The 14,273-nt window shown below is 37.9% G+C and overlaps 1 protein-coding gene across 4 annotated transcripts in view; it reads left to right on the top strand.

Moving 5' to 3' along the window:
- The window catches only part of LOC145411463 (uncharacterized), a 126,504-nt gene extending 112,585 nt beyond the window's left edge, over positions 1 to 13,919 (top strand). For 2 of the 4 annotated variants that reach the window (XM_080281512.1, XM_080281511.1), the window contains one exon: positions 8,467 to 13,919. In XM_080281512.1, coding sequence (XP_080137638.1) covers positions 8,467 to 8,495 — 29 coding nt within the window. In that variant the 3' untranslated portion in view covers positions 8,496 to 13,919. Of the gene's footprint in view, positions 1 to 1,091; positions 2,620 to 8,466 lie in introns of those variants that run through there. The other 2 variants (XM_080281510.1, XM_080281509.1) reach the window with 1 other exon arrangement.
- Positions 13,920 to 14,273: the final 354 nt, after the last annotated feature.

Here is a 14,273-nt window from a genome sequence, read left to right as displayed (position 1 = left end):
AAAATGAATAACCAAAGAAGAGATGCTACAAATTCCTCAATGCCACCTAACATATGGTCCATAATGTATGAAGTGCACATTACTTTGGCATAGATGTCAGTTTAATGCTTTCAGGTAGTTGCAGATCATCATGCCTGCTACTGGTACCATGTACATTAAATCTTAGTACCATTCCTAGCATTTTTGTGCTGGAATATGATTGATTATGACCAAGTGTATTTCTTTTTCAACTGTGCTAGTATATAAAGTTACTGAGTTTGGAATTTACCATCACACTGAAACAGTGTACTAGAGTGTTATGGCAGCTGCGTATTTGTACAATTGTGCATTCATGCTTTTATATCTGGGACTACAGTAGTAAACCCTTTTTCATTAGGAAAAAAGATTGTTTTTGTTGTGGTCTCTGGTCCATCTGAATGTGAACCTGGTGGATTGCAGGCTCAAGTTGCCTTTCTGCAGCCCACTATCCTTCTTTTGGGTGATATGGAGGGAATTGAGGGATGTTTGTATAACCAGACAACAGAGTTACTTGGTTTCTTTAGTGCCACCACATGTAGGGGTTGAACACAAAATTCATACTAATTAGTGGGCATTCTGGCTTGTCAGTTGAATCACTTGGATGTTCATCAAGATTTTATTAATGGATGCAGGCTGATGCTAATGGGCTAAAACTGTTGATTGTAGTCTCATGATACTCCCCTTGTATTACAAATGAAATTTCATATCTTATTCAGTTTTAATATTTTAATAGTGTGAATAACAGCAATAATAGTACTAACTAATTTCCAGTATGAATGCACAAGGTGATCCATATTTAGTACCTAGTCTAATCCTTTCCTTGTGTATAGAAATCTGTCTGGCCAGTTTAGTTAATCAAAGTTTTGACTTTTTCTTTTTTTTCTTATTCTGTGTCACCTGGTCAAAGCCAAAGAGTTATAGTTTTATAGTGAGATGTTATCCTACCCCAGTTTTTTCTTAAACATTTAATGTCGGATGATGCTAATCTTAATATGGCATGGCGCACAATACCCTACCACACTTTTGCCTGCATTGTGCTTCACCAGCATTTTCTTGCATGTTTTTGTTTCTAGCCTCAGACAGTGGAGTTCCAGCCAATGCGTCAGAGACCACCCTACCACCTGATGGCGACAAACAGCATGGTGCCAATCAGGTCCCCTCTCCCACCTGGAAATCCACCAATCAGAGCTCCCCAACATCCCTCTCCCCTCCCTCCTCCATATTCACCAACACAAATGACATTTCCTCTGACAGTGGAATTTCCTCTCCTTCCAAAGTGTCCCCCACATACACCACCACCAAGGACAGTAAAGTGTACAGGCACGTAGCTCCAACAATCACCATGAATGGGCCCAAGCAGGATCGTGTTGTGAACTCAGCCCTCAGCAGCCACAGTAAAGAACCATGCTCTCCATATTCCAACTGTGGCTCCCCATCCTGGAAAATCAACCAGCCTAAATTCTTCCCTCCAGTATCAGGACAGAAAATTCATGATGAGAACCAGGATTCAGATCGAGACAGCCCAAGACTGATGAAAATAATAAGGCAAGAGTCTTCAACACCTCTGAATGAAGAAATAGTAGAGAAGCGCTATGAAGGGGGTAACATCCCTTCACGTGTCTTCCGCCACCTCATGTCCGAGTACCCTAGTGATGGGCAGGACTCTACAGTGCCCATAAACTCAAAGACTTCATCTCACTATGAAGGAGCTCCTATTCCACCCAATGTTATAAAATCATTACGGAATGAAAACAACACTAGCTTTGATTCTGACACATCCAGTTCTTATGCTGAGTTAGATGAGTACTACAGCAGTGGTGCAGCTAAGACTGCAGCCCATAAAGACACTGTATTGAAAGAACTCACCTCTCAGTTTGATCACATGGGTACAAGGAAGAAACCAAAAGCAGCCCCTGGGAGGGTATTTAAGTACTTGCAGCAACAGTATGACAGTCCTGAAGACCCAGACTTGCCCCAAGAGGCACACAGTGAACCTTCCTCATTTACACCAGAGGCTGAGGAGGCACAGAACTTTGGGTATCGTGGATCCAAACTTCCATCACCATCCTTTAGATTTTTACAGAATCAGTACCAACCAGAACAACAGCAGGAGCAAGAACAAGTCCAGGATGAACCTCCAGCCCCTGATGCCCCCCAGTATGAGAAAGAACCAGTGCCATACCAAGGGGCACGTATCCCAGGCCGAACCTTCCGCTCCCTTCAGGAGAATGGTGGTGCGCACCCTTCAGTTCTTGGAAGCAGGAAGTAATATTCATATTGTATAGCAGCAGTTGTAGTCAAGACACTGTTGTTGAAATTGTCGTGAACTCCGTGCATAATACGGACACAATGGTCTATTAACCCCCTCAGTTCAAGGATGTATTTATGATTTTACTTATGCTCTCTCCAGATAATTATATTTCACTCAGGAGAGATTTGTCACACAAGAGAAGTTAGATTTAACCTTGACTAATCCATTCATTGCTAAGAGAGCCTTGCTAAGTCAAATATAATTGTATGATAATAGCCTGATGAATATGATAATATGTGTTTGGAATGAGGTGCATAAGTTTATGTTTTACAGGAGTGGTAGGATGTCTACAGCCAACCCCAAAACATGTAGCAATATAAGTTGTATGAAGCATATTCATAATATAGAATCATCAAGAGTCCCTTAATGGATAATAAGGAATGTAGGTTGTCTTAAGCCCAGTGCATAATACAAAACCTAGATTGCCCAGAGTTCAATTTTATTACTATTCAAAAGATGTTTTTTTTTAGCTTGTGTGAAGTGGAGAGTTAAGGTTTTCTGCAACCCATGTGCAATACTGTTTGTAGGTTGTATGAAGCCTGTGTGTAATCCAGAGTTTCAGTCATCCCGATCGTATGCATAATTTTATGGTAGTACTAATTACTAGTTATATTATCAGTTATTATTATGCATACTGCAGAGTTCAGGGTGTTGATAGTTGCATTTGTGAGAATACTGTTGTGATCAGGCCTTGTCGTATTTTGGAGATGCTATAATAAAAAGTTTTTATTATATTCCAAATGAAAATACTGCCTTTTTGTTTACAATTCTTGTATATGTTTAAATTTATAGAGCAAGTGCGAAGGTTAGTTTTATTTTTTGAAGCAGTTCCACAATACCACACAGTTTTATAAATGCATATCTTTTTTTTTTTTTTAGCTTTTGAATGCTACTGCTCATGATACTATTAACTCACAGTTTAATGACATTTTATCTCTCCTGCAACCAGACTGTTTCATTTAGCTTTTGTTAGACCTCTCAGAACAAAGGAGTTAGCAGCTATTTTGAGAATCTGCTACAGTCAGACTTTTAAGATGAGAGTAACCAGCTGTTCATCCCATAGTGGCATTGCAGGAGCAGTACACTCCAGTCATCCCTTGGAAATGATCCTTATGGTTGGGGTGTCAACTTAGTAGCATTTAAAGATTGTATAAGGGCAACGGTGCTAATGCACTACATCAGTGTGAACAGAACTACAAAAGTGCATGCAGCTCCCTGTGTGCACCAGAAAAGTTTCCCATAAATGAGAAGTACCCAAATGCAACAGTGGAGAGAGGTTTACCGGAGGCTGAATAAAACTGTTTGGCAGGTAAAAGAAAAAAGTCAGCAAGAAGTCATCATGCCGAAGAGATTTATATTTTCAGTACTCTTCAATACTGTGCTGTTGTGTGTAGCTTTAGAAGTTTTAATCTCTCTTAAGGTCTAAGGCTCAGTAGCATTTGTATTAAATAATACATATGTAGAATATTCTGGCGGGATTTTTTAAGTCAGTAGTCTTAGATGTAGTTCCTGAATTTCATTATATCTCCACATTGTCTTTCTGCATTCTCTGCAAAACTTCAAGTGATATGTTTTGTTACAATACTTTAGTAGTTTTATAAGGCTTGGGCTGCAGCTGATCATACATTTTACTGCTTCAGCATCATGATATCAGTGTTATTTTATCCATGCTGCCATCAGACATTATTGTTCAGCTTATGAAAAACTCCATCAGAGTGAAGACATTAGTAATAGTTTCCATTAATCTAGTGGTAAAGCCCTTGGGTCTCAACATGCTGTGGCTTATGTGCTACAGTTCAATCCCAGAGGTGACCCAAAAATTTTCTGTCATGTAAATCTCTACCAGGGGTGTGGGTTGGTCTCCTACCTTTCAATGTTGTGGATGACAGTAGTCTAACCCTCGGTCTGCACACTCTGAAGGGACCACTGTTGGATTGGCAGTTTACTGTTTATCTTCATTCTGGGAGATTTCACCAAACCTTAATTAAGATTGTTTGATGGGAGCATAAATATGAATGATATCCTCATGCTGAAAGTGTAAAGTTATGTTTTTCTTTATGTTTGTCTTGTGCATGTACAGTACAGTACAGTAATTCCTCATTTAGCATATTTTTGCCTAACATATTCTTCATCCTGAAGCTGTTAATCAGTATACAAACACTTTTCACATAATGCACCATTGATCATTACGGTATTTAGCTGTTGTTTTTGTGGCCCCAGGCTTATCTGAATGTGGACCTGATGGACTTTACATTGAAACCTCACCTTCCAGTGCTGTCTACCATCTTCATTTGGGGGATAGGGAAGAAATTAAGATGTTTATACTACTAGGAAGCAGAGCCACCCTATTATAATGGTGCCAATACATGAAGACATCCCTCTCCAGCACTGTCATTATTAATCACCCAGGATTTACTATTTAGTGAAAGAACGTCAGCATTTATCTCAGTATGTACAGTATATCTGATATTTCCATAAACTTATAATGGGCTAGAAGTAATGAGTCTAGATATACCAAATCACACTGTCAGATACATGTTGATAATAATTTATAGCTCTGAACATGATTTACCGCAAGAGAGAGATTTTTGAGCAGCTAGTTTTTCAGGACACATCACCAGTATCAAATGTGGAATTACTGTACCGGGCATTCAGAACAGTACAGTGCCTTTTGACAGTAGAGAGTGCTACTTGTACTGTCTTCTGCTGGTAATACTGAATTTGAGGGTTGTTTCAATTTACTCAAGCCCATCAATCCAGTGATGTATTTTTTTTTTTTTTTTTTTTTTATAAATTCTTGCTGCCACCAGACAATTATATTCACTTTAAGATAAACCTTTAGTAGTGACAGTGTTAATGAAGACTATCACATTCCTCCAGTGCAAACAGTCTGTCCAAAGCTGAATAAAACTGTCTGTAATAGCAAGAAAAAATTGAAAATACGCCATCAGGTTGAGGGGGTGATAATGGCCTCTTTGTTACAATTCCAAAGCTTTTTTTTTTTTAAGCAATTCTTTACAGCACTTCATACAGTAATTATTTTAAACATTTTTGAATATATCATTGTAGTAGCACTTTTCTGTATCACTTTATTTTGATGCAAATATGTTGTTCTGTATTCTGTATGTAAACCATTAACTCCTTTGATTCAGTTATATAGAGGGTGGTGCATTAGTAGCACTTCACTAGAAAATCATGTGGCTGTATCATATGTGTTGCAGGTATGGCTCATTTGGCTAGAGAAGGCTTAGTTGTGGCATTTAGAGTAGGAAATGAGTAAACAATGCAGGTTAGATACTGATAACACCAACTGAGCTGTCCCCACAACACACAAAAAATCACCCAGTGGAGTGGAAGTGGAGCATTACGTATGAGCCACCCTGTATTAATTCATTATATTCTTGTTGCCTTCAGGCATTTGTAATTAATTTAGGGGAAAAAATTGATCGGAAGACATTTCATATACCATTCATTATCTCCATCATAGCATGAGGTTCTTACTTAGCTGAATGAAATTACCTTAAAGACAATGGCCACCCCTTACAGGATTATGACATCTGGCTATAGATAGATAGATAAATAGAATGAAACAGTCTGGAGGTAGCAAGAATAAAATAGAAGAGCATGATTGAAGGGGTGAGCTACCTTGGGTGATATTATTGCATTAAATCTGGTGCATATATGTCCTGTTGTAAAGTTCTTTAGCCAAAGCCATATTGTATTGCCAATATAATGTATTGTATCCAGTTGATTATGCTCATAATTAAGCTTTTTCTTCTTCCTGATTATTAAGAGCTACTTTTATATTATTTTTGCTTCATGCTGCCATCCTTTTTTTTTTTTTTTTTTTTTTTTTTGAAAGCTTTTGCCAACACTGAATTAACAAAACATTGTAGCTACAGATATATTCTATAGTTATACTGACCTTATGTATCTCTGTGTAATGAAAAGAATGAAATATATATATATATATATATATATATATATATATATATATATATATATATATATATTATCATAATTTATAAAGGCCCATCACTCAGATACACATATACAGCATGTCATCATAATACATTAAAGTCCATCATTGCTCTATTCTGTTACTAGACTCCAAATCACTTCACCCAAAACAAATCATCCTGACTCATTCCTTTCACATTCAGTATGATCAGTAATACACACATTTCATATACAGGTATAGCCATTCATGTCTGTCTGTCTGTATTTCAGTAACCAGAAACCTTAATCCTGGAGAGGATGGCCACAGACACAGTGCCTTCATTTCACCCTGTCCCTCAGCATCAGCCTGACCTACATCTAGGTCACATCCCCCTCATTCATATATCTCTCCATTTCATCCTTACTACAACCACCCCATATAATTGTATAGCCACACACACTGCCACAAATATCTATACCAAACCTTCCTCACCATACTTCCTTTCACTGTCCATAAGAAGTTCATCATATTAGTCACTTTTTGTGTGTTCTTTTTCACCAGTAAGGCCACAGTGAATTTTGAAATGAGTGGGTACTAAAGTTCCATTTTTGTTGGTGTGGCCTTAGGCTCATCTGAATGTTGATCTAGTGGACTGCAGATTGAAGCTCCCCTTCTCCTGAAGTCCACCTTCCTCCTTTTGAGGAATTAGGAGGAAAGTGAGAGATGTTTGTATGGTTGAATAGTGAAGCCACGTGGTTGTATCAGTACGACTACAGGAAGGCAAGCCTCTCCATGATCGAAGTTCCATTATTACCATGTGTGCTGATTTACCAGTTTCTCATATTTTGTATTACCAGCTGAATGTAAAAACCATGATAATTTGGAAAACATTCCGGACTTATAATAATTACCACCATTCCTACCACTTCATGAGCCATAATTATCTTCTTCAATACCACATCTTGATTCACACAGTTACATCCATTCATGGCACAACCAGTTTTGCCTGACATTGTATCGAGTCATACTTTATTGTTAAAACTGAGAGCTTAGAGGTTCGGACAAGCCTCCAGTTTTTTATGATAAATTTTGTTGTATTGTAAGACAGTAGTACATGTCTGACATAGTACTGCTTGTGAACTGATAGTTGAACACATTTTAAGGTTCAGATCACCTGTGAATTCTTTAGAAGGACTGGTGCTTTTAAGAAACAAAGGTTTAACCTTTATTTTCATTGCTTTCTACGCTCTGTAATGTGGCATGTAGACTGATCACATCTAACAGTTATTACAGACGTTTAAGAAATGACCACCAAAAATGAAGGACTTGCTTACACTTTCACTTAGTTTTTATAATACAGCCATTACTCTCTCCCACCACTACCACACCCATTCCCACCAATGCTCCCTGCCACACCTCTAGCCTCTTCCTCATCCGAGTTGCCCACGTCTTCCCCAAACATGCACACAGCCTCTAGTGCCACTGTTCCTCAAATAGCCCCAAGAATTTGATTTGTATTTGAGGGAGAGTGATGTACCGGTGAGTAAAGCAGCAATGCAGTACAAAAAACATAGTAGATACTTTGAGTTGTCATGTACAGTATACAGTAGTGTAGGTAGTCAGTTTGTTTTCACCTGACAGTAATTGGTCACACACAACTTGTATAGTAAGTTGTGATTGTGTGATATTTGATGAGCTTTATTTATGAGGTAGGAATGGGTCTCCTTGGCTACCTCAAACAGGTTTTCCAATCTGATAACAATTAGCCATCAGCTGAGCTAAACATGGTCGGGTATCTTTGTCAGGTTAGAAAAAACATACTACAATTTGCAGTAGCTATGCATGTGTTGAAATCCCTTGAAGTTATCTGGGTGTTTGTGGTATAACTTATTAGTAGATGCATGCTTCAGTCACCACAGTATTGTATCTTTTTTAACCCCTTGAATCCAGTGACGTATTTTATAAGTATTCATGTCACTTCTAGACAGTTTCATTGAAGAGGAAGGATTGAATATTTAATTCATTCACATTTTCAGTTTAATAAAATCACAGAATAAAAATGCCTGGTTGTAGCTTGATAACATAAAAAAAAATATATCATTGGAGGGAAGAGGTTACTGTCATTATATAAATTGGTGCTTTAGATGTGTATGATATTAAATGTTTTACTTATTGTTTTATTTATTTTTTCTTACAGCTGTGGGCCCAGGACTGAGTGACTTGTAAAGCTCTTCAGCAACCTTCTTCCAGTAGTATCCTCTTATGCTTGCATCAGTACTTTTTATATCTATACTGTGTTGTCAGTTCAGCTTTACGTATGGGATGCCATACTACATACAGTACAGGTATAGGTATTATTCTGAATTCATTACTCATCGTTGCTATGATTCCCTTCACTGTGATGATGTATATTTAATTTTTATTCTTGCAGCTTGCAGGTGAATTAATTCAGTTTAAGGTAAACCACTTATATTCAAGCTGCCTATGATCTCCCTTGACCAAAATGTCTCTTGTAACTTGAACATAATCATCTGGAAATAGTTAGAATAGGATTTTGAAAAATATAGTTTCAGACTTTTATGTCCAGCATTCTGATGAAAGCACAGTGCTGTACTGTCAAGGTGAAATTATATATAGATATCCAAAGCAATGTTGAAACTCCATTAATGTTCAGCATTCTGATGAAAGCACAGTGCCTTACTGGGGTCAAGGTGAAATTAATCTGTACATAGATATCAAAAGCAGTACTGAAAATCCTTTAATGTTCAGCATTCTGATGAAAGCACAGTGCCTTACTGATGTCAAGATGATATTATATATAGATAACAAGAGCAGTGTTGAAAATCCTTTAATGGCCAGCATTCTGATGAAAGCACAGTGTCTTACTGATGTCAAGGTGAATTTATACAGTATATAGATATCAAATGCAATGTTGAAACTTTTAATGTTCAGCATTCTGATGAAAGCACAATGCCTTATTGGTGTCAAGGTCATATTATATACAGATATCAAAAGCAGTGTTGAAACTCTTAATTTTCAGAATTCTAATGAAAGCACAGTGCCTTACTGGTGTCAAGGTTATATTATACAGTATATAGATATCAAAAGCGGTGTTGAAACTCCTTTAATGATCAGCATTCTGATGAAAGCTCAGTGACTTACTGATGTCAAAGTGAAATTACACACACACACACACATATATATATATATATATATATATATATATATATACACATACACAGTAAAACGTCACTGTAACTGACTAATTGGGGCCCAAGCCATTCCGAAATATGCGAAATTCTGATAAAAATGACATCTGGACTTCCCCCTGCTAACCTGGACTTTTTCCAATATTTCAGACATTAGTCCAGATCGTACCAACGGTTTTTAAACTATTTTCACTACCATTGCGGTACTGTACTGTATTATACATTCACTACAGTAATCAAATTGCATAATATTTATAATAATAGTGTACTTTACACTGATAAACATGTCTTTTATTTACTTTATTGTGGTGAACATAGCTGAAGTGGTCAGGCAGTCTGGACTGCTTCTGGCTTTATCAGACTTTTTCTGAGATACTGAATGAGAATTTAGTCCAGTAGCTCCTCAATTTTGATAAAAGTAAATTCCGGTCTTTTGAAGTCCATTATGTCGAGCTTTTACTGTATATATGTATATATATTTTGTGGTAGGTGGGGGCACTCACCATCCACTCACTCGATGTAGTGCTGCTTTCGAGTGTCTGCCCTTTCCTCTCCTCCATCCTTCTTTCCATCCATCCTCTTCTGTCTTTCTTTCCTTCATTCTTTCCTCATCCTTCTGCCTACGGGTGACTTACACTCCCTTTTCTGTCTTTCTTTCCATCATTGTTTCCTCTTCCATCTGCCTGTGGGTGACTCTACACTGATTGACAAGCAAAATTGTTTCCTGTACACCAGGAAACCATTTACTACACTTGGTGGGAATCATATAACCAAACTATGGTGCCTGGTGGTTTAGTGGGTAATTAAGTTGCTCCAGCCAAATTAAGTCTGTGTGGGTTTATATCCAAGTGGTGGCTGGGTTTATTGCTCACATAATGCCACTCAGGGAAGAATGAGGCTGGTCACTCTCTTCTTAAATGTCAGGACCAAGTTGCCTAACCCTAGGCTCCTACGCTCCTCATGAGGCAGCACAGGATTAGATGATGTATGTATGTGTGTATTTAATTCAGTAATACAGCATTGGTTGGCTACTGTTTACAAGCCAGTTGATACACCTCTGTGCTGGATATTGCATTGAACCACCGCTTATATCCCGTTTTACCACCAGATATTGCATAATTTTGCCAGATACTGCATTAATAGAACCCAGCCAGCAGCACCAGATATTGCAACAACAGATAATTGAGTTTACTGTGTGTGTGTGTGTATATGTAAATATATATATATATATACACAGTATATTTAGCCCCGGTCTCCTACGCTCCTCATGGGGCACCGTAAGATTGGATGATGGATGGATGGATGGATATATATATATATATAATATATACCGTATATATATACACTGTATACATATATATATGCTGTATATATAGTGAACTCAGGTAATTCATGGTTATTTCTGTCTCAATACCTACCATGATACTGAAATTCCACAGATTATGAATAACATAACTTATGGAGAAAATTTTTTATGAGTCAAACCTTTCAGCAATGTTGCCCCCTACCACCATGCCTACACCTGACTAGGCACCAGCGAACGCTAACACCCTTTCACAACAGTATGTAATGCAAGTATTTAATGGGAATGAACAATACTGTAAGGTTCTTATCTTACTCCAACTGATGACACTGGTTAACTGGATAGGGGAGGGGTTCCGAGGTTTGAGGCACACTCCAGCCTCTCAGCATGAGGCGTGTGTGGTAGTGGTAGGGACAACAGAATGGACTAGTGCAGCCACTTGCCATTAGGCATGGGTTGGAAACACTGTAGCTTGTCATGCTTGAATATGATTGGTTTCCGTCTGCGACTATCACAAACAATGCTGCGACCTGAAAAATTTCTCGGAAATGAGTCACTTGGGACAGCGACCACAATGACCGTGGCTATCAAACTGGTAACCATGATGTATGAAGCGATCACAGTTTGGCTGGAAAAGTACTGTATTGTGAATTAAATAGCATGACTAACAAACCCACAATATTTGCAAATTGACTGTGTGTATATATATATATATATATATATATATATATATATATATACTGTATACTGTATATATATATATATATATATATATATATTCATTCATTCACCATCCATCCATCCATCATCCAATCCTACATTGCCCCATGAGGAGCGTAGGAGCCTGGAGCTAGGCAGTTGGTCTCGACATTTAAGATGAGAGTGACCAGCCTCACTCATCCCTGGGTGGCATTACATGAGATATCAACCCCAACCATCCCTTGGACATAAACCTTCACCGGCTCAATCCGACTGGAGCGCAATAATTACCCACTAAACCACCAGGTGCCAAAATTTGGTTATATGGTTACCACCCAGCATAGTAAATGGTTTCCTGGTGTACAGGAAACCATTTGACTTGTCACTTAGTGTAGAGTCACCCACAGGCAGAAGGAAAAGGAAAGAATGAAGGAAAGAAAGACAGAAGAGGGAGTGTAAAGTCACCCATAGGCAGAAGGACAAGAAAAGAACGAAGGAAAAAAAAAGACAGTAGAGTATGGAAGGAAAGAAGGATGAGGGCAGACACCCGAGAGCAGCACTACATCGTGTGAGTGGATCATGAGCACCTCCTCTACCACTAATATATATATATATATACATATATATATATATATATATATATATATATAAAGGTTTTGTATGAGTTTAGCAAGTAAACAGTTCTTGTGCCTTAATTGCACTGTGGTGAACATAATCCGTGTATAGTGTTTAGAACTGTATTCTCATCAGCTAAGGAAGCTCCCAAGCACTTCTTCCCTAATAAACTATTTTGTATATTATACTTTATTACTGTCTTCTTTGTTGTCTTTGTGTTTTAGATATCTATATGGATTGGATATATAACACAGAAGAAAACATTAATGTTTCATATTTAGAATTAACTGTTATGGATGAGGTGCAAAGGAGCTTCTTCAACTGACAAGAATAAGACTCTTAATGCCTGCAGACCAGGCCGCTTGTAAGGCTGCACTCTGTAGTACAGAGTAAGGTGTGCCAGCAGCCACCAGTTATCCATGCAGTACAGGCCAAACAAATTGCACTAGTAAATAATCTGACAATCTGCACTGTTCAGAGTAATTTGCCAAACTTCAAAGTAAATTTAAGAGGGTTTGTTTAGTGTTAAAATAAGAAGGCTACTCTTGACTGCAATAGCCTACTGTGATGTTTATGCTCATAAAAAAATTACTTATTTTCATATAACCTTCATGGTATAAAGTACATACTTAATACATTAAATATAAGTTTTTTGTTGTTACTTATATGCCTGCTGCCACAACATAAACTGATGTATGTATTGCCATATTCCTGAGTCCATACTCTCAAGACCTCAAAAGGTTTCTAACACCTCTTCCTTAACAATTAGGTTTGCTTGGTACAACTTACTCTTATCATATCTTATGTCTTTTTGAAGCATTGTAGATTGCATAAATACCATATAGTAGCAGTAGTAATTGTAACCCCAGCTTCGTCTACAATGTGAACCCAGTAAACTGCAGGCTGAAGTTGCCTCCCTCCTGCAGTTTAATATCTCTCTTTCAGGGGATATTTGCATTACCAGGCAGCAGAACTGCCCAGCTTTGTCAGTGTCACCATGCAAAGGGATCCCTCTCCAGCACCCAAAATATCATATAAAAGAATATTAATGTGCTGTATGAAGAAATAAAATGGCAAGGTAGAGGTATCAGGTACTGAGAATATGGACCCTGTACTCAATTGCTTCGTAGTTCCTGCTGATGTGATCAGGTTTAGCTCCATGAGGTCTACATATTTTGTATACTTTATGTAACCTTTCAGAATGGCTGCAAGTAATGAAACTTACTGAGCAATAATACAAAGTAAGGCATAGGATTTAAGTATATCCTGATTGCCTGAATATATTAGTTTAAGAGTATGAGAAATATTTGTACTGTATATTGATTTTATGGGTACTTTTAATTTATTTGACTTCAGGTCATGGTACAGGTATACTCAATCTGTGTTATACACTAATCCAACACATCAAACCAGTAAATTTGAAACACATTTCCAAAACAGTAGCCAGACATCCTGTATATGACTATCTGGTAGCTGTATGTGAGATAGGTGGGGATGGCAGAAGGAAGGGTAGGAGCCATTATCTTCTCTAACCCTCCTCTTCCCATAACTCCAACCCACTCACACAAAATCTGGTGGTGAGGTTCTGGCTACTGCTTTGCTAGTATTTGCCTCACATTTAAAGGTTTGAACCAGTGGTTGAGTGTATAATGTGGAACTTGCCTTGAGTGTACATGTCAAACAGAGTACTGCAGTTATGTCCACTTGCTGTTGGAGTGTTAGCTGCTACTGCTGCAGCTGGAAAGGATCTTAACACTACCTACGCACTCTGGTTTACGTCTGTGTTTATGTTTTATATATGGAATGAATAAATCTATAACTCGGTATATTTCAGTATATATATACATGAGTATATACATATACCCTAGTTCTGTGGTGGTAGGCTTTGGCGTTTATAATCCACTCATTTAATGTACCATAATGCTGCTGAGTTCTGTCACCTTTGTCATTCTTTTTCTTTCTTCCTATTTATCTCATCCTTCCTATCACATTTTACATCTCTTCTTTCCACTTCATATGACTGCACTTTGTGACAAACCTGATGGTTCCCTGTAATCCAGGAAACCAATTACAGTACAGTGCTGGGTGATAACCATGTTAGTATATAATGGGGTGGTGTGGAGCCGACTATGGTGTCCCTGTCATCTGGGTGGAGAGTATTCATTCATGACCCAAGCA

Source organism: Coenobita brevimanus, chromosome 89 (genome assembly GCF_032717465.1).
Source record: "Coenobita brevimanus isolate Jiangsu-jjx chromosome 89, ASM3271746v2, whole genome shotgun sequence".
Taxonomy (NCBI): domain Eukaryota; kingdom Metazoa; phylum Arthropoda; class Malacostraca; order Decapoda; family Coenobitidae; genus Coenobita; species Coenobita brevimanus.
The sequence above is the reverse complement of the archived record's forward strand: the minus strand, read 5'-3'. Positions and strand labels throughout refer to the sequence as shown.